General features: G+C 39.9%; 1 protein-coding gene across 1 annotated transcript in view; it reads left to right on the forward strand.

The window, feature by feature from the left end:
- The window catches only part of FRMD3 (FERM domain containing 3), a gene marked incomplete at its 3' end in the record, with an annotated part of 142759 nt that overhangs the window by 64262 nt on the left and 57955 nt on the right, over nt 1-20542 (forward strand). The window contains exon 3 of the mRNA XM_082498102.1: nt 12702-12744. Coding sequence (XP_082354228.1) covers nt 12702-12744 — 43 coding nt within the window. The remainder of the gene's footprint in view (nt 1-12701; nt 12745-20542) is intronic.

The following is a 20542-nucleotide window of genomic DNA, read 5'->3' on the forward strand; positions in this document are numbered from 1 at the left end:
AAAACTCTGAAAACCCACTCCCATTGGGATGCCTGTTTTATCACACCTTGTCTGGTTCCCACGTTTCAAAGAGCTGTTAACTATATTGACAAATTTGTTGCAGTAACTTATTCTTGTTGGCTATGCAGTTTTCTTTTACATCTTGTAATATAGCTAATTCTGTGTTAAGTTTCTGGAAGATTATACTGAAGCTTAAGTTTTCTCTTGGTTACTAGTAAAAGACAATTTGAGAAAACATTTAAGTTCTTGCCTAAAAATCTTAGGTCTTCATTTCCCTGTATATCCAACAATTAATAATTCTGTGGCCATCCTGTGTAGTAGGGTGGCTTATCTCAACTGGCCCACTCTTCAGTTGGATCTTGTGAAGCCAAGTTCTCAAGCTTGCATTTTCCATACATGCATTTCTAAATGTTGATTTATAATTACTGTCATGTTTTTGAGCATATGGATAACTTCTCTAATTGGGTATTAGTTCTTGATTTTAAACTGCTATGAATTAGGACATGAATTATAAGGGACATTTCTTTATACAGACTTAAATGCTCTCGATGATGAGTTGAAAGCAACATACATTTTTCTCTAATGTTTATTTGAATTCATCAAAATAAGCTATTTTTACATACAGTATCTTCTATTGTACCTTTGTTCTGTTCTGATATTTTTTTTTCTTTTTCTTTCTTTCTTTTTTTTTTTTTTTAAGATAGCACTTCTAAATATTCACACATAAAATGCTTTCCCTTGGAGTGGATATTTCCTCTGCAACAAACCCTATCCTAAGGACTAAACTGCAGACAAATGTTATAATAAAGGAATACGGGTTTTATGTCATCTGGCTCTTTTGAATCTCTGAACTAGTTGAGGTTCACTTCCCTGCGTCTTACCTCTGTATCAGATACAGATGCATGAATACCTCCAAGTCAGGTGCAGGAAGACAGTGAAACTATAATCACAATTCTTCTCCCATCAGCACAAGACAGTTCTGATGTCTTTCTGATCTTAAAGAAACATACGAGCCAACGATCTCCTAGTAGTATAACCATGAATATGACTAATTATGCTGGGGCCCAGGCATTGTAGCTAGATAATGTTCATCAGTAGATGGCTCAGTAGGAAACTAGAGGAAATCATGATTTTGAAATGATGAGGTAGGTGATGGCTGTTCCCACAGTTTTGTGTTTTAGCAGTTGTGAGCTTAGCTGCCTGAAATTCACGTTAACAAAACCCCCTGAGATTACAGAGCGCTAATTGTTTAGGTATGTGGTTATGGAGATAAGCTGTAGCAAGTATAGGAGGTAGTGGGGTCACAGGAGGAATGTCACATCATTGTAGCCACAGGAGTGCCTCTCTTTCTTACAGGAAAGAGTACATGAAGCTCTTTATAAGAGATTTCTGAAGCTCTGTAGAATTCTTGCAAGTCCCACCAAAGTAGAAAAGGAGGGATGTTTCCTGCAGTATGTTCTTACGGGTTGGTTGGACGTATTACAAAACAGAAACAGTAGCTCAGTAAAGATCTGCAGGTGGAATTCACCAAGAGCTGCTTTCTGTAGTTAAACCTGGTGATTTGACTGAGAACAATTGCTTTGAAGGGAAGCGATAATTCCTCCTAAACCAGTTCAACAATGCGAGTGACAATGTACTTCAGTGCCCTGTGGGTAAATAAAGAGATGTGGGACAATGAATAAAATGAATATTGCCTAGTCTGATTTTGGCAATAAGGCACTGGTGTGATGTGGCTATGATAAAAGACAACACTTTGTTTGGCCCTTTTTAGGATTCTATTTTCAGGAAAGTGTTAATGTCATTACACCATGAAGAGACCTCAGCTATGCTGATCTAGATGTCTGCATTTAAGAAAGATCAATTTAACTGAATCGGAAGGAGGAGTATTAGAAATACAAAGAGAACAGAGAGCTTGTTCCCATTTAGTAACCCATTTAGTGCAGCAAAACAAAGGGTAAGAGGATATGGTTATACATGCATCAGAGTGTAAATTAGAAAGAAAAAGAAAGTTTAAGCAAGAGGGATGGTTAAGTCAGAAGAGGGATAATTAAGTCAATGACGGCTACAGCATCTGGAACAGCCATAATGGGGGCAATGGGGCAAAAATTTTAGCTAGATTTGTAAAGAGTTTTAAGAGAGATCTCTGTAATTTTATGGAAGGGTTTTATATTAAACATTGACAGAGACAGAGACTAGGCACCATCTTCTGGAGTTTATTTCAAAGAATATGTAATAAAAGCTGAAACAAGAAAGCGTAACATCTTTTTTCGGAGAGTTATTATTGATTCTGATGCAGGTAGTGTACAATTCAAGTTGCTTTGCCTGCTGTAATGGAAGTGTTGAATGCCTCTGTTGTAGTTTATGTTCCACTGCATGGTCCCTGTCTTTGCACAGAAAGGGCTCTATCTCTGGTTCCCAATGAAATTGCCAAAATAACGCATTTAATTCTGGCCTTTAGTGAATCGTTCTTGATTGGCTTTTTGAATGGTTAAGCTATATGACATAGTAGTATATCATTATATAGTGTACACACGCATACATATATATATATGAAAATATTCTGCAGAATTACTCCTGCTGGCATCTAGTCTACCAGTGATGCATGCCTCCCTTTTATTTGTATGTAATTTTTTGTGCAAAGGTTGTAGAATTGCTCCAAAAGCTAATTTGCAGTCCTTTTGTTTTGTAATCTATTGAGGGAGCTCAAGCAGGCAAAAATACCAGCTTTAATTCACCCTAAATGTCTTCTTTCAGAGCGTGCTACCAAAATGTTGCATTCTGACTTAGGAATGTTGAAACACTTGATTGAGTTTGAGAATTAAAAAAATTAACTGTTTCAATATTTCAGATGTTTCAAATGAAATGTTTCAATATTTGTGTTTAGAACATTCAAAACTTCTGACTATGTGAAAAATGTAGATAATTGAGCTAATTGTCTTAGGTTGGAACAAAATTTTGAAATATGGGAAAACTGTGGTTGGAATCAGCTGTTGTTTTTATAGGTTATTTACCAAGTAAGTTATAAGGTTTACTCCTTTCTCTCCCCAGCCCTCCTTTTATAATAATGTTTTCCTTCTGCATAAGTAATGTATGTGGATATTTTAGGCATACTTAAACTTTGTAGAATTGTCTATAATTTTCCATTTTCTATACCAGACCAAAAAGGAAACTCTGGAAGATACTCTTAACAGAAGGCAGCACGGTAGCTTTTTTATATCTTTGGATACAGGACAGTAACAGTGCCAATGACCTCATATTGAACTAGCAGTAAGACTCTAGGTTCTACGCCATATCTGCTATTTTATCTTCTAGCATCACATTTAGGTGTTCCTTTGGGGAAACTGTGCCTTAGGGTGGCTTCAAAAGAGCCAGGATTGTACTAAAAGTATGCAGTGAATTCCAGTATGCCATTTTATCTCTAATAATAATAGTACGCTGGGAACAAATGAGTTACTAGTGTTCATATATTAACTGTTGAATTTTTCACCTGGATTTCTGAGAAAATGATGTATATGGGGTCACATTGCCTTTCTCCCTGACACTCAACTGTAGTAACTTTTTAAGCCAGTTTTGGTCAAATTTGGCTGGAGATATAGGTCTCAAATTTTAAGTACCTGTAAGGTTTCATGAAGATAAGCTGCCGCATTGGTGGGTAAGACTCTTATTCTTCTCACTGAGGGAAATGGCTGTAGGGCAAACCCACCCCATAAGGCATCTAGAGAGCGGTGAGAGACACTGTAAGAACCCAGAAAACATCATTTGGAGCTTATATTTTTTAGAAATAAGTCGTTTCAAATGGGAAGCACCTGGAGGAGGTGTTACTGATTCTACTACCCAAGGAACTACCTGTTGGTACATTTTTATATACTAGATATTGTATTGAGGCCAATTATCACACTCTCACCCTTGAGGAAATGCAGCATGGCTAATTGTGTGCCAGACACCCTGGGCTGACTCAGCACATTTTTGCGTGTTTTGGGCTGGTAATAGATGGGAATAGGATGATACAATGGAGCTACTGTTCAGCATCTCTCACTAGAGAGGATCCCTTGTTGAGAGAAGCCACTGGTATTGAGGGCAATGGAGGACTGGGCTGAAGGAAGATGGTAATGCCGTGAAATTTATTCTTTAAGTCACTTCAGGGGTGCATCTGAGCAGTGATTTCAAGTTGGAAATACTTAAGTTTACTCTTTTTTTACCCCCAGTGGGTGGATTTGAGCATGTGCTTGGGATTATGCTTTTGAATGTGGAAGTACGAGGTGGTAGGTCGGCAGGAATACCTTGGAGCTACCCACGGGGGGGTTGGAAGCGCTAGGTGTTACGAAAGGGCTTTGTAGGACCCTGAAGCAACTGTGTAGTCTCACCAGTTGCTGTAGAAATGTTTGAGATCATAATCACCCTGAAGCATTGAGGTGCTTTGTCATGTGGATGTGCTGCAGGGCTGTCTGGGAGCAGCACAGCAGTGCAGTGGTTTTAGCTCTGCGCATGTACGCCTGCCAGTATAAAAACAAATCTTTCAAACCAGTGAAACTGCTGTATGAATATACTCCCACTATGCAGCCGATCTTCAATGTTGGCTGTGAGTACACTGGGATTTTCTGACTTCCCCAGAGCACAGAGACCGGCTCTGGGCATCGTTAGAAAGACAGCATTGTGCGTTTCGGGTTTGCTGGTACTCCTGCCACTCTCCCTCTAGAGAACTGTCACAAATACAATTCTCATTTTGCTTTCAAGCTTAGCCCCGGTGAAGACTGGTAGGCACATCTACACACAGGCAGCTTTTTGTCAGAATACATGTTTATTTCACTAGTCAGGTTGGTGGGGAGTCCCATTTGTATTCCAGAGAACATCACTTCCAAGGGACCTGCGCAGAGCGCTTGTTTAATCCTATAACCTAAGCTGTTCAGCATTGTCCCAGTATTTACTAGGGAAGGAAATGGGAGCCTGTTGTCGGTGAGTAATGAATTTGAGGTAGCAGTTCTGTTTTAACGGGACACGTACACGAGATGAAGAGCAGTGCCTCATCAGAGAGACCTTTTGAAAGGGTCATCAAGCCTTGGGTGCAGCTGATCTCTGCTTTAGCAACAACTGCTATTTAATACATGTTCTTAAAAATGTGCACTTAGTGCTGCATGAGGGCGGTGAAGGTTGGCAGAAAGAGACAACAGATAATTTGCAACCTTAGTGTAACAAAGCTGTGTCTTTGTGTCATGACTCATAAGGCTCCATACAGCTACGTAAAGAGAGCTATTGGGAAGCTCTCCTGTCTCTTTGAAGGGGTAGAGCAGAAGTACTATAGGCTGAACACCAGAGTGACTGAGCCATAGGTTAATTAAAATTTTAATGATTTTCCATGCATATGGCTGTTTCCTCCTGGACAGAGTTATCACAAAAATTACGTGCTTTTTCCACAAAGTCTTGCTGTGACCCTGCTTGGTGTGTGCAGTTCAGGTCATGCTGTTTCAAAAGAAATATATTAGAAATAAAAAAGGAAGAAAGAAGGCCATGAGAATGATATCAAAGAGGAATAGATTTCATACGAAGAGAGGTGGATTAGACTAGAATAATTCAGCTAGGAAAAGAGGTGAGAGAGAGTAAAAGAATGAGCAAGAGAGAATGAGAGAGAAAGATACGATGTAAAATAGCTTGGAGAAGGTGATCAGCGAAAGATTGCCCTGTAATTATTATAAAAGAGCGAAAATGTACTTAAGGAAATGATAAAGCAATTGGTATCAAGAAATAGTTTTTAAAATGCCATGCCTAATCATAAAATTCCTTGTTGCAGCTGCCAAAAATATTAAAAAAAGTGTGAAAAAAATAAGTGTTTAGAGAAATTGTTGAAAGTCTACAAAGACTAACAAACAAAATGTAATCGAGGCTGGTGAAAAAGCCCGGTGAATACAATGGGAGCTACTGCTCTTGTTCTTTTTCAAAGTGTTTGCTTCAGGCCATTTTCAGGGACAAAGTGTTGAGTTAAATAGATACTTCCTTTTACCAGTATTGGTGCATTTATGTACTAAACAAAATCTTGGCACAAATGAATAGTGGTGTGAGTGGACATATACACTTAATTCAGCAGTAATGCCACTAACTGAAATATCTTGCGTGAGGATTAGTAACCTTGTAAACCAAATCATTCTGCAGGCTATTTTAATAAAAATAAAGATCGTTTTCCCATCAGTTGTGTACTTGTTGTCTGTGAGCACGTGGTGGCTCATGCATACATCAGTATATACAGACTTTATGGCCAGATGTTCAGCTGATGTAGGGGTTATGGATCAGTTGAGCTACTCCAACTTACAGCATTGGAATTTCTTTGGGTATTTTAGTGTAATAGGAATAACAGAGTGAGAATTTGGAAATTTGTTTAATAAATTCCTGCTCGGAATCATACAAACGGTGATTCTGTTCCAGTGTATGGTACTATTTCTGGACCAGATTAATTTTTGTGATAGTGATGTACATTGTTTCTTCCTGCTTAGCATACCACTAACCAGACCCAATGCCATGATTTTGGGAACAGTACAGAGGAACAGCTCCTTTGCTGCAATAGAACAATATAGATATGCTTGGTACAGAGGTTCTTGAAGCCTTGAAAAAATGTCAGCCTCAGGGCATGAAGAAGGAGACATGAAGGGTGCCCTGGATCTTTTGGCATCTGTCATGGTGGTATAGAGTGGGCACCCAATTAATTCCCCTGTCTGAGCTTCCATTAGCTTTGGATACTGTTACTGTTTTTTCTGAGTCTGACTTCTGGCAGGCGGTGACCTAGTGCAAGTCACTGCCTTGAGGCTAAAGCAAATTGATTTTGATTTTGCTTTTCATTCAAGGAAAAGGTTAGGTATTCACTTTCAAGATTAATATAGGGTTGAGGTTTAAATATAATTAATTGTATTACTTCTCTAGCAGTGTTTCAGTGCATATCTCCATCCTCCTGCTTTCTTTGGTCCATTAAACAAAGTCTTCAAATCCAGTCCTTGCCTGGCTAGAATATTTTTGTGACATCTGCAGGTTCTGATTCTGTTTTACTGTATGCACATCTGAGCATTTGACTGAGTATTGCTTGCCGAGGGGGATTTAAATATTCACAGCATTTGGCCACATTTGGTTGCCCCTTCATTACTGCTTCTCTTGGAAACACAGGGACTAAATCAAAAGCCTCTTATTTTGGAGGAGCGGAGAGACTTTTCACTGAATTCATTGGACTGGTTGGTCAGGTCCCAAGCACCTGATTTTGGCAGTTTTTTAGGAGGTGAGCCTTGGTTTATGCCAGTCTTGGGCAGTAGTGCTATACTGAGGCCAAGCTCAGTCTTGTCTGAGCTTCCCAGTGAATGACTTTGTTCGAAACAGGTTGCTGGCTGAAGAGTCTTCACTAAAAGCACATGAGTGTTTGTGGAGTTGAACTGACTTTCTAGAATGGTGCGTTTACCCTTGGGTGCTGTCCTTGCTGATCCTGAGCTTTTGCTGTGGAAGCTGGTAGCACATCAGCTGCTCAGCATTTGTGGGTAAGCAAGAACACACCTGGCCTCGCTAATGACTACTCAGTGCCACTTAAAGGCTGATGAGAGGTGAGGGCTGTATTTACAAAGTAAAAATTGCAGTAGTCTGAAACACAGCATGCAGTCACAATGAAACCTTAGCCAGAAGGCAACTCTCAGCATATTTTAGGATCCCAGGACCAAAAGTGATATCCATAATAGTTTGCTTACTCACCACTGGCATTTGAGGCACCAAGACTCATTACCTCTCCCATGACTGACCTTCAAGATGTCTAAGTATCTTTCCGTCTGCTTTTTGTTTTGGTGAGGGCATCTGCCTGACAATCTAGATACCCAGCTGCTACCCAGATCTCTTTTGGCAGAAAAGATTAGAAGTTGACAGTGCTGAACACAAATCTCCTCACAGGGTCCTTGCTAATAGGTGTTAGCTGGACTAGAATCATAGAATCATCATAGCATGGCTTGGGTTGGAAGGGACCTTAAAGATCACCTAGGTCCAACCCCCCTGACATGGGCAGGGACACTTTCCACTAGACTAGGTTACTCAAAGCCCCATCCAGCCTGGCCTTGAACACTTCCAGAGATGGGGCATCCACAGCTGCTCTGGCCAACCTGTGTCAGTGTCTCACCACCCTCAGAGTAAAGAATTTCTTTCTAGTATCTAATCTAAATCTACCCTCTTTCAATTTAAAACCTATCCCTACACTCCTTGATAAAGGGTCCCTCTCCATCTTTCCTGTAGACCCCTTTAAGTACTGAGAGGTCTCCCCGGAGCCTTCTCCATGCTGAACAACCCCAACTCTCTAAGCCTGTCTTCATAGGAGAGGTGCTCCCGCCCTCTGAACATCTTGGTGGCCCTCCTCTGGACTTGTTCCAACAGGTCCATGCCCTTCTTATGTTGGGGCCCCAGAGCTGAATGCCGAACTCCAGGTGGCATCTCACGAGAGCAGAGTGGAGTAGAGTGGCAGAGTCGCCTCTTCAACGTGCTGGCCACGTTTCTTTTGATGCAGCCCAGGGTACAGTTGGCTTTCTGGTCTGCAAGCTCACATTACTGGCTCATGTTGAGCTTCTTATCAACCAACACCCCCAAGTCCTTCTCCTCAGGGCTGCTCTCAATCGATTCTCCACCCAGCCTGTATTTGTGCTTGGGGTTGCCCTGACACACTTGCAGGACCTTGCAGCTGGCCTTATTGAACTTCATGGGGTTGGCACTGGCCCACCTCTCAAGCCTGTGCAGGTCCCTCTGGATGGCATCCCTTTGCTCCAGCGTGTTGACTGTTCCACACAACTAGATGTCATCGACAAACTTGCTGAGGGTGCACTTAATCCCACTGTCCATGTCACCGACAAAGATGTTGAACAACACCAGTCCCAGTACTGACCCCTGAGGAACGCCACTTGGTACTGCACACTGGTCACCACTTGGACACTGAGCCATTGACCACAACTCTTTGAGTGCGACCATCCAGCCAGTTTCTTATCCACTGAGTGGTCCATTGGTTAAATCCATGTCTCTCCAATTTAGAGACCAGGATGCGGGATAGTGTCAAATGCTTTACACAAGTCCAGGTAGATGATGTCAGTTGCTCTTCCTTTATCCACCAACAGCTGTTGCAGAAGGCCTCCAAATTTGTCAGACATGATTTGCCCTTAGTGAAGCCATGTTGGCTGTCACCAGTCACCTCCTTATTTTCCATGTGCCTTAGCAGAGTTTCCAGGAGGATCTACTCCATGATCTTGCTGGGCACAGAGGTGAGACTGACCAGCCTGTAGATCTCCAGGTCCTCCTTTTTCTCTTTTTTTTTTTTTAAAAATCGGGATTATGTTTCCCCTTTTCCAGTCAGTGGGACCTTCACCGGCCTGCCACAACTTCTCAAATATGATTGAAGTCTTTTCTTCTCCATTGGGCAACAACCATGTTGCTAACATGCCATCAAGGAAGCAGGAGTCTCAAATTCTGCAGAAATGACTTCTGATGATAATTAAGTACTATCACATACAAAGCCAAGCTAGTCTGACAGTGTAGGCCATCGTCCAATTAAAGCAACCTTTATGGACAACAGTGTGAAATACATGAGGCAAAAATGAAACTGTATAAGATTGTTGTTTGTTTTTTTTTTTCTCCTCCACCTAGTTTGCACTTTTTACTGTCAGGAGAGAAATTAAAGATTCTTGTCTGTGTTTCCAAGTTTACATCTGACTTGTTTGGTTTGTCTGATATGTTTGTCTTATGAGGTGTTAACCTTACAAGAAAGAATTGGAAACACCTATAGTCATTTTCTGCAAGGCAGTGTGTAATGAAATTTTTTTGCAGTTGAAGATTTAAAATGCTTTTAAAATTTTAAAATTAAAAGCTGACAAGCTAACTCAAAATGTTTTATTTTCCTTCCATCCAAGGATTTTTTTTCTTTTTCAGCAAAGTTTTTAAAAAAAAAAAGTGATACATGGAAAAAGCATTTTGCAAAACCAGATGCTTTTCAATTGAAAATTCCTGCAGAAACCCTTCAATGAACTTATGGGAACCTTAATCTGGTCCTAGCTATAACAGCTAATTAATCTCGGAATAAATATAGCATGAGTACTCTATAATAGAGATGAGGCATAGTTATTAATTATTAATAGTCAATGCTGTAAGGCTGGAAGATAAGTACTCAGGGGAAGATCTTTCCTAAAACTCAAATTGAAATATGCAAACAAATATAGGGGTGGCTATTTTCAGAAGTACTAGGGATGACTAGGTGTTTATCTTCCCCTGACACTCAGAGCGTATTAAGCACCTAATTGCTATGTCTTTGAAAATCTCCACAAATTGTAAAGTAACTGCTCAGTTTTCTGGAAGATTCAGCTGAATTGCCTACACATTTGCAATCTTCCACCAACAGAAGGTCACCACAGAAATCTGAGCTTCTAAAATCTGCCTGTCAGTTCCTTGACCTCCAAGTGAAAGTCTAGACTGCGTAATTGCTCAGTGTCTTTTCAATCCATTTTTAACCCATGAAAGTCAGGTTGTAGTGAAGCACGTTTACTTTTGGACATGCTGGCTAAATCTGCATTCCCGGGGGTTTGGTGCACTGCATGAGGAATTTCACCCGTGTTTCCCCTTTTTCATTATTCATATGGTGAATTATGAGGGTTTCGTATTTGCAGATTGGCTTTTTTTACCTCTGACGTTTTGTTAGAAAAGGTAATTGACTTTTTCAACCAGCTGTAAATGCTGGCCTGGTCTGTACTAATATTTCAGCCTGGGCTTTCCAAAAGAAATATCAAACAAATTGTGTTGTGCTCCTGCTAGATGAAAATAGTGAGATACCTCTTAACTCTCAGTCCCCTGGGAACAGCACAGCATGGCTCACCGTCCAAGTTCCTCTTGGAACTGTCTGAAACTTCAGCTAGGACTGCTAGATCCTGGTGGAGGTGGGGTGGGCACATGAAGAGGTTAAGGAAGGTAAACTTGCATATCTGTATGCCTTGACTGGTTTCCTATCTGTGAATTCATTCTGGGTTATGTATCTGTGAAGTACTGCAGACTGTATCAAACTTCTTAAATTGCCTTACCTTTTTATGAACAACCCTCAACCCCCGTTATTCAGAGCAAAATGTATAAATAATGTATCCGTGTGATCTAAAAAAGAATTAAATGAGCTAGATATTTCTGCTAAGTTGATGAAACACTCATTGCTTTCTCAATCCTGTTTCTTTCTTCTTTTCCCCCCAAAAGAGAGTTTACTGGGGGGAGGGAAGAGGTGAAGGAGTGGTGTGGGGTTGGTGGTTGTTGTTGCTGTTGTTTGAAGTTTGGGGTTGTTGGCTTTTTGTTTTGTTTGTCTTTTGAGTACTAGGGTTCCATATCAGTCTCTCAGTGATAAGTGAGCTTCAAACAGAAATACATAGTAGTGCTTATCTCCCATATTGCTGTAAACTACATGCAGGAGTTTCTGAGCAGCCATAGCGTATAAGCTGCAGATATTTGAAGATGTTCTTTCCAAAATATTTGTTTTGTTAGAAGTTCTCTTCCAGAAAACTGTTACCCCCGATTTTTGATTGAGTACTTGAGACGTCATGATTTTTAAAATAATAATTTTCTGTCACCTACTAACAATTCCTATGAAATACCTTCCCCTGGCCTTTCTCTGTAGTAGAATTACTTTAAGTTATGAGGAAAAATAGTAGCTGATGTAGGATTTTTTTAAGTATTACATATGGTTTAAAAAATGCAAGGTTTTCTTTTCGCAGTAGATCATAGGGTTTTAGAGCTAGAATGAAAAGGGTTAAAAATGAAACCCCTTAGTGTTGATTGTGCTCATTAAAACTGAATACTTTGCTTTTTGACCAGCTGCTTCTGCAGCAGAAATCTCATATTAGTGTAGAGATTTTCTGCTTACAGGAAAAATCCCAGTACAAATGCTGTTGGCTGTGGTCAGAAGTGGCACTTGAATATCAGCATGTTCTTTTGTCAACAAAAACATCCTCCTGAACAGTTCAGCGTGTGTGAGCAGGGGATGTGCTAAGGCTCTTAACTAAAATGTGAGCCTAGCTTTTCATCACAGAAGCATCTGAGTTTATTTTCAGGAGAATAAAAAAATAAAAGTTTTCCTGCCATTGCAGTCTTTCCCTGGAAAGTTATATACCAACTCGTAGTCATCCATACCTCTCTGTTGTGCACTGCCTGTCTGTAGCACAAACATTCCATGGAGAAGTACATTCTTTTTCCCTTTGGGTTTTTAGTTCTTGCTAGAAGAGAACAATAGCTTGTGTTCTGAGGGTGCTGACTGAGAATAGGGTATTTGCACATGCCTTAGTTATAAGAACTGTAGAAGACAGCATTAATGAACAGACGATGTTAATGTTTCTGAACAGTCTGTCCTACTGTCCAATATGATCATTCTTCTGGAAAAAAATAGCTGAAACTGTAAGACTGAAATGTCTGCTGCAAACTAATCATTACAACCTGTCTCCTTAAAATGTGTCTTTGAAATATTTGTCTTATTTTTGTCTCAACGACATCTTATAAGCAGTGGTAGCATCAAGTATGCTTATACAGTGCAATTCCAGTATTATAACAGAATGGAGGTGCTTTTTCCAGTTTATGTATGTCTTGGTGAAACAAAAATCCTACTTCCGATGTTTGGTATCATGTACATCTACAAGGATGTTGTTGTCTGCTGTGATCCATATTAACCTCTGCTCTCTGCTTTTCCTTTCCAGCACTGGCTTGAGCCCAACAAGTCCATCTTCAAGCAAATGAAATGTAAGTGTTGAGAGCTCATGTGTCTAAACTGCTTTTGAAATGCCCAAAGGTTTTCCTGTGCTTCCATGCAGTAATTTAGAGTATGCTTCATTTGTTTCCTGGTGCAAATATGCCCTTCGCATCCTATCTGGACTCCTAAAAACTCCACGCTACCCGCATTTCACTGTCTCACAGTGCTCTCTGCACATCAAGAGCTTTCCCTTACTGCTGAAGGTGGAGCCAGATGCCAGATGATGTGTAGGGGGTGGCAGATCTGGTGGGAAGACCTGTATGTTCTGCCTCTCCTTTTCCGTGAGACACAACCAGCCACTGGGAGATGGCAGTAGGCTACGGAGTGTGGCAATCTTAAGTGGCGAGCTCCTGCCACAGGCAAGTGGAAAATTACGACTGTTATTTTAAACGGACTCCTCAAAATAGGAATGTACTATTTTAATTATCTTTTTGAAATGTTGTGGTCTGGCTCATCCTTTCCATTAAATAGGCCAACTGTGAAGACTTCTTCAGGAAACAGAGCTACTTTGGTACTCAGAAGTTTATATCCAGCAGCGGAAGGGAATGTTTTATTTGGCAGTCCTGGAGACTTGATTTAGGCCATTGGGAGTTGTGGCTTTAACAAAAGCTGTTGTCTGTCCATCTACTTAGTATATGAAATGAAGGAGAATTTTTCTCACATACCCTTTGAATGCAGTTGTTTCCTGGTTTAAGCATAAGGTGTCTTTTCTGTCAGAGACAATGTATTTTAAAATCTGATGAGCCATAAGAGATTGTCCAATATGTAAGAACAATTAATCCCAGGTGTTGGCTGGACTACATGGAATACTTCAAGAAATTCTTCCATTAATGCAGCAATAGTATATATTGCAACATGGGCACACGTGTATATAAGCGTGCAAACATATACCTAACATATTCAGTGTGAACTGTTTATAGCTAGTGTTTCGGTAGCTGGAGTGTTACCTAGTAAAAATTAAGTTCAAGAACGTCAAGCTAAAACTAAGTTGTGCTCCTCTGCAGTGCTAGTGAAGGAAGAAAAGAGGGACTGTAATAAATAGAAATTATCTTTATCTCTTTCTTCCTTCCAACATGTTACCAAAAGTAGAACACCTTTTCCCTCAAAGTATCCCCTCATCTGCATTTGTATCACTGCTTTCGCCCAACAAAGTGAAGGGGCGAATACTTCTTTTTGCACTTTGCATAGCAACATATTCAGGAACTCTGCCAACAGATGCACTCACTGAGAGTCTTTTGATTTATTCAAAACAACTCTTATCTGCATATAGATGTTGCCTCGATGTGATCAATGGTACTCCATAAATTCCATAGATGTAGTGATGTGATGGTCTCATCAGAGGACTTGTGTGGCTTTTGGGATAGAATCCTAATCAAAACTCTGAAGACTGAAAAATGAATGCACGGAAAAAAAGCAAAATAAAATGCAGCTAGCATGAGGTTATTTATCACGGTGAAAAGGTCTCAACAACAGCAGCAAAAGAGAATGAGAGACTAACAAACAAAGGTGTTTTCTTATCAGCCTTAGATTTAGGACATAGAACTAGAATTAACTATGTGATTGGCTTTTGATAAGCAACTTCAGTTTAGTACTAGTATAACTTAACTTCATCTTTTGTCACAGATGAAGAGCTTTAGTTGCTACAATAACCCTTTAAGGAAATGAAACAAGGAGATAGATATACATTTTATATGCATGTGTAGAATCCATGTAGATTACGCATAAATATATCTTTTGCTACCACAGGTTTCAAGGATGTTTTTGTAACCATTTGACACCAGGAACCTCTTGCTTTATTTCTATAAAAATATGACATATTAATGTAGAACACCAAACAATTTCTAAAGACACATGAGGTTAATTAGTATTTTATCTAAAAGTATTCAGTTTACTATTAAAAAGGCTTAGGCTCAGGATAAGAAATTACCAGTATTTGTTTGAAAAGCATCGCAGTCTCAGGTGACACAACTGAGGACTGAAATTAGTAGCAGGTGGAAAGAGTAAAAACTGAAGCAGTGAAGTGACTGGTTAATAGAACATACATTATTTATATGACTTCTGGAAGAAATCGTGGCAGAAAGCTATTCACAGTGACAGTATTAGATGGTTTCATTTTCTTTCTTTGCCATTAAGGAATTCAGGAAACAGGGAAATTATCTGTTTTGTAAGAATAGACTTCCATTTCTTCTGATGCAAGAGTAGGTTATATTAATACTAATGATGCAAAATGTTCTAAATTCAGTTGAATACTCAGATTTACATAGGATTACAGACCGCTTGCATACATACAGAAAAATTTGAAAAATGAGGCGTGCTTTGTCTCAGCTACTGTTTGTGGGGAAATTCATTTTTCCCCAGCACAGTAACAATTTTTTTGGTATATTTATTCATACAGCTCAGTATTGACAAATATTCAGAGCAGAAAACGAATGACTGGGAGTAGTGTTCTAATACAAATCGTAGTAGGTACTAGATTTCATGGCCCTCAGTGGTACATGAGTCATTCAGGGTGATCCCTCTATATAGTCAGGTTGTACAGAAATCACAATTTGGCAGCTATGCATTTCTGTCGGTGGGATAGAATGTTGTTTGTTTGAAGCTCTGAAGTCTGCATAGGTTCTTGTGTGATGCACTACCACTTTAGGTTTGGCAAAGATTGCTTTAAGTTCGTATTTAGTAATACTGGGATATGACAGAAGGAATCTTCCAAAATATTTTATATTTTGTCTTATCACATATGAAACCATATTTAAATGTCTCCTGGTGCAACACAGGAAGAATGAAGGCATGGCCTCCTTTTTGTCTCAGCATCTACCTTTGCATTTTCCATCTTCACTGAAATGAAGCGTATAACACAATGTGTGAGATCTAGGTCTTTGCCTCAGCCATTTTTGCTACTAATTTTGCTTGAGAGGCGAAATTTTAGTCTCTGAGAAATGTCCTGAACCACTGCCAGTCTTGTTTGTACTTGTTGAAGCCAGTTGGTGGCCAGTGGTCAGTAGCTGTGAGCACTGTGCTTCCAATAGTGTGTTGAAAAGCTCTCTGGAAGGTTGCCTGAGGCAGCTGCATCTTCGTAGGTCTAGATAAAGGCCTTTTCAAACCAGTTTTTCTTTCTTTTTCATGTTTTTGTGTACACTGTTATTCTCTCCCAGATGCTGACAGTAAAGTTCCTCTCCATTTGGCCATCTTACATTTTTTTATTTATTTTCTGCCTAGGTATGTCTTGGTGTAAATCCTACTGGTCACATCAGCACTTATGTTTAAGCAAAGAGCAGAGTTTTCCCATGCAGTTTCTCCGTTTTCATTAATTTTCAAGGTTGGTCTGTATAACAATAAGTATGCAGTTATCCTGTAACCAGCTTTGTTGGGAAGTATCCAACTATATGAGTTTTGTTCCTGACGACAGTGGAGCAGAATCAATTCTGTTGCTCTGATATGCAAAGTTCAAAATTTGCATGTTTTTCTTGCTGCCTTGCATCTCAGATGATCTGAGAGAGTAATGCAAAAAGGATGTTCTCCCGTGTCAGGCCATGAAAATTTGTTAAGTTAATTTCCTTAATCTCTAATGCTGTCATAAAATGTGAAAGGAGATGGAATGAAATAGGGGAAACAAGAAGCCAGATGTCGAGATGGGTTGTAGAAAACTTTCTAAAGGTTCTTAAATCTCAACAAACTTGTCATCAGTTTTCGTGTCTCAGTACAAATCTGAAAAAGAGTTTAATCAAATATGAGGTTTATAAATCCATGCACAGTGAAAACAGGAAGTTTTGTGTGATTCTTCAGGCACTAATCCGAATGCTGTATATTCTTTACCTATCGTCCTCATGTAGATTTAGTAACACTCTTTAAAGCGTTGTTATAACTGGTTGACAAAAATCCACCTTGCCTTGTCTTGTCCCATAACTAATTGAGTGAGATGAGGAAGACCCCATAATTTGAGGTTTATGATAGCTCAGGTATCTCTTATGCATAAAATAAAAGCACTGAGTAGTGTTCTGTCTGTCAAACACGCTCAGCAAGCGGTATGGATAAACAGCTGATTCATTTGTTAAGGGAAGAAGTGTATGGAAACAACAGCATATGTCTTAGGGTTCCCCAGAGATCTTTCTGCAGCATCAGTGAACATGAAGACTCTTTGAGTGTAATGTTTTTGGGTTGTTGTGTTTTGGTTTTTTTTCAAATGAGCACTAACTTTTGGTAGGGTAGCATAGTTCAGAGAATAAGTAACATCAAGGAGAGATGCAGGAAGTTTTCTGCAGTGTTGCATTCTCAGGGTTATGAAGATAATTTAAACATCTGGTTTTGGCTTTCAGTATCACTCTGTACACTGTGTTCAATCAAAAAAAAAGCCAACACCGCTAGTACAGCTCATTACCGAAGCTAGTGCTGGATGAAAAGCAGGTTGTTAAAAACAAACAGGAAACCTTCCCAAAAGTGGCAGCTGAGCATCTTCCATGCTTCTCCCTCTTTAGTTCACACTTCTAAAACTTCAATCAAGTTTTTCACCAGCATTTAAAAGCAATTTTTCTCTTACATAATTATTTTTTCCATATTGTTTCAGATTGTCTTCCTGTGAAGATAATGGTAATATGAGTTTGTAGTTTTCCTCAGGCTTATCGTTCCCTATAAGCTCTTCATCTACACAGAAGACAAATGATTCAGTGGGCTTTGCTTACAAATGAATGCTCGTGAGACTCAGTCCCTTACAGATTGGTATCTGTGCCAGGGGGTGGGGCTCCCACACCCCTCTTTGTTCTGGTCAGGGTGGTACTGGTTTGGTTTTTATCTAGGAGATCCTTACTATTCCATGTACGTTGGATGGTTTAGTTAAGTGCAACTGAAATTAACCTTAAAAACATACAATCAGTTGCCTGGAAACCTTCCACGCTGTGTGTGTAGTTCCTTCATGAGGGTCCAGATCATGACTGGTTTCAGCACTTGATATCATTTAAATGGTTTTATTTGTTTTTTCACCTTCATCTTTTATGTGCTGTTACCACATGAACTGGCAAATTAATAGCCCTGTTGCAATGGAGTTTGCAGTCAGTACTATTTTCCATGCTAAAATCCTTTGAAATGATTGTAATTGTGAATCTTTCTTAGTGAGAAAGCAAAACCTGTGATGATAGGAAATTCTGACAAAGCCTTGGGCATTTCACTGTACCAGCTACTCCTTATCTGACAGATGAAGGACCACCCTGAAAGAAAAGGCTTATAGCTGTTATAAAACTGATTATATTCAGGCTAGTTTTGTGTTGAAGAAATGTTCTTCTGCAAATTGAGTTCTGTTTTGGGAAGGTTTGTTGTTAATGTTTCAGATTTAATGTGTGAGTAAGTGGTAGAAAGTAATTTTGCTTTCAAGGATTTGAGGAACTGTCTGGCTTGACAGTCTTATCTCTTCAGCTGATACAATTCACTGCCTGTCTTGCTTTCCTCTAAAAGAATATGGTGAATGCGAGAATATGAGATTCTCCTGTGTGTTTCTCCAGTGCTGTAAGATATGTAAGACAAAGGCCTTACTAAATGTTACATATCATAAAATCCATTTTTGGAGGAATATTAGGCTTATGTTACATTTTAAAATTAAGATGGAGAGGAAAGTGGATAACTGCGGAGATTCCCTCCTTCCTCTTTCAAGTGTTCATTGTGGCTGGTTTTCTAACTGGGAAAAAGGAAGAGAAAAAGAGGATCCCGTTTCCTTCTGTAATTGCAGGGTACCTTCTATATCTCATCTTCAGAGATTAATTGGATGGAGGCGACCATATTCGTTTTAACATTTCAAATTGCAGGTTGGGATTGTTCCATTTTTGGAGGTGTTGCTGAGACAGGACCTCTGTTTAGCAGGCTGCAGCAGTCATCTTGTGTATTGCTTGCTGCCCTGCTGAGGAGGAGTGTTGTTACAGAAGCTTGAGTCTAGGAAAAGGTTTGCAACGTAGGCTTCAAACTGCCTTGTCAAATCTCCTGCGCATTCTCTGCATTGGTGTATACTTCCGTCGCGTTCTGTCCTTCTGCTACAAGGGCAACATTTCCTATTATAACCTTGGCTGTTAATTGAATGTGGGCTGTTTTTTTAGTGCGGTGTATGCCATCCTTTCCTCCCTATGATACTCTTTGAATGTGGGGCAGCTGTTGCTTTCCTGTGGTTGACACATACTGCCAGAGTGTGGCTCTTCTACTGTAAGTTTTACGCATTTTTTTCTTTCTTTCTTTTTACCACAGCCGAAGTGTCAGTCATCGGCATCCAAAAATTTGGGTAAAATTCAGTATGTTTTTAGGGTCTTGCAGTAGGCTGGTACTACCTAGGGCCCTGCAGAGCCATGCGCTAGCTTTTCTTATTTCTCCATCACTATTTCAACCACAAACTACTTCCAGATCTGCCAGGACATTTAAAAGTCCTATTTTGCTGAGGAAGAGCGCTTGCTCATTTAATTCAGATTGGCTCTTCTGTCATGTTTCATGAGGGGAACCGTACTCTGAAAGTGCAAGTTTTTCTCCTTTGTATAGTTTTAAGAAGGCTATTGAGACATAACCGCTTAAGATGACTTATGTTATCTTCTGCTTTGTCCAGGCAACATGACTCCCTAGTGCATTGCTGAATGGCTGTTTTCCTTTCTGGGACATGGAATTCAGTTTACCTTCTAATTTGCCATGACAGGGCAGGGAGGACATAACAGTGTCCTCTGTTTTCCAGCCTGTTTCCAGTCACTGTAAGACAATGCTGCAGTCACATCCAAGAGGCCAAAGCCCAGAGAAAGCAGTCTGAGTGTTTCTCTCACCTTCAGAGGGCTTGTCTGGATTTGATTAGATTGAGGGTTCAAACCATCCCTAAGCAACACTTCAGGCTTGTTTTTCTTTCTCCATTTCCTCTTGTTTGTTTCTATTTGTTACTGTTTCCTTGCTTTCTTTTTTTTCTGTATTTTTCATCTCTTCATCCCCATCTCTTTTGACGTGCCTCCTTGTGTCTTAAATGAGTAGTTATTTAAACAAGTGAAAAAACGTGAAATCCAAAGTTTTGTTGAGGCTGACTGTACTTAAAAATGTGCAACTTGAGGTCTTGAGAGGAGAAAATATTCCTTCAATTTCAAAAGCAGTTGAACCCTCCAAAAGATACCAACCATAACAAAAGATGTAATGCATTTTTATTTTGTGTTGCTTTTGTACATCACATGGAACTATGTGATATGCAGACATGTGTTTCTGGAAAACTGCAGCATACAGGTAAATGCTGCAGTTTAAAGTAGCTTCAAGAATATCATGATTATTGAACTGATTTCCTCATGCAGTTTATACAAGCCAATGAGCTAGTAAGCTTGAGAAGATGGTACAGTAAAATGTTCTGGTAGCTTAGTGATTACTGTTACAGATTACAGTGACTAAAACGCCCATCCATAAGAAGGGCCGGAAGGAGGATCCAGGGAACTACAGGCCAGTCAGTCTGACATCGGTGTCTGGGAAGATCATGGAGCAGATCATCCTCAGTGCCATCACACGGCACATGCAAGAGAACAGGGTGATCAGGCCCAGTCAGCACGGGTTTGTGAAAGGCAGGTCATGCCTGTCAAACCTGATCTCCTTCTATGACAAGGTGACCCACTTGGTGGACGAGGGAAAAGCTGTGGATGTTATCTACCTGGATTTTTGCAAGGCTTTTGACACCGTTTCCCATAGCATTCTTCTGGAGAAACTGGCAGCTCATGGCCTGGACAGGTATACTCTTCGCTGGGTAAAAAACTGGCTGGATGGCCGTGTCCAGAGAGTGGTGGTAAATGGAGTTAAATCCAGTTGGTG

The sequence above is a fragment of the Vanellus vanellus genome (assembly GCF_965231255.1).
Source record: "Vanellus vanellus genome assembly, chromosome: Z".
Taxonomy (NCBI): domain Eukaryota; kingdom Metazoa; phylum Chordata; class Aves; order Charadriiformes; family Charadriidae; genus Vanellus; species Vanellus vanellus.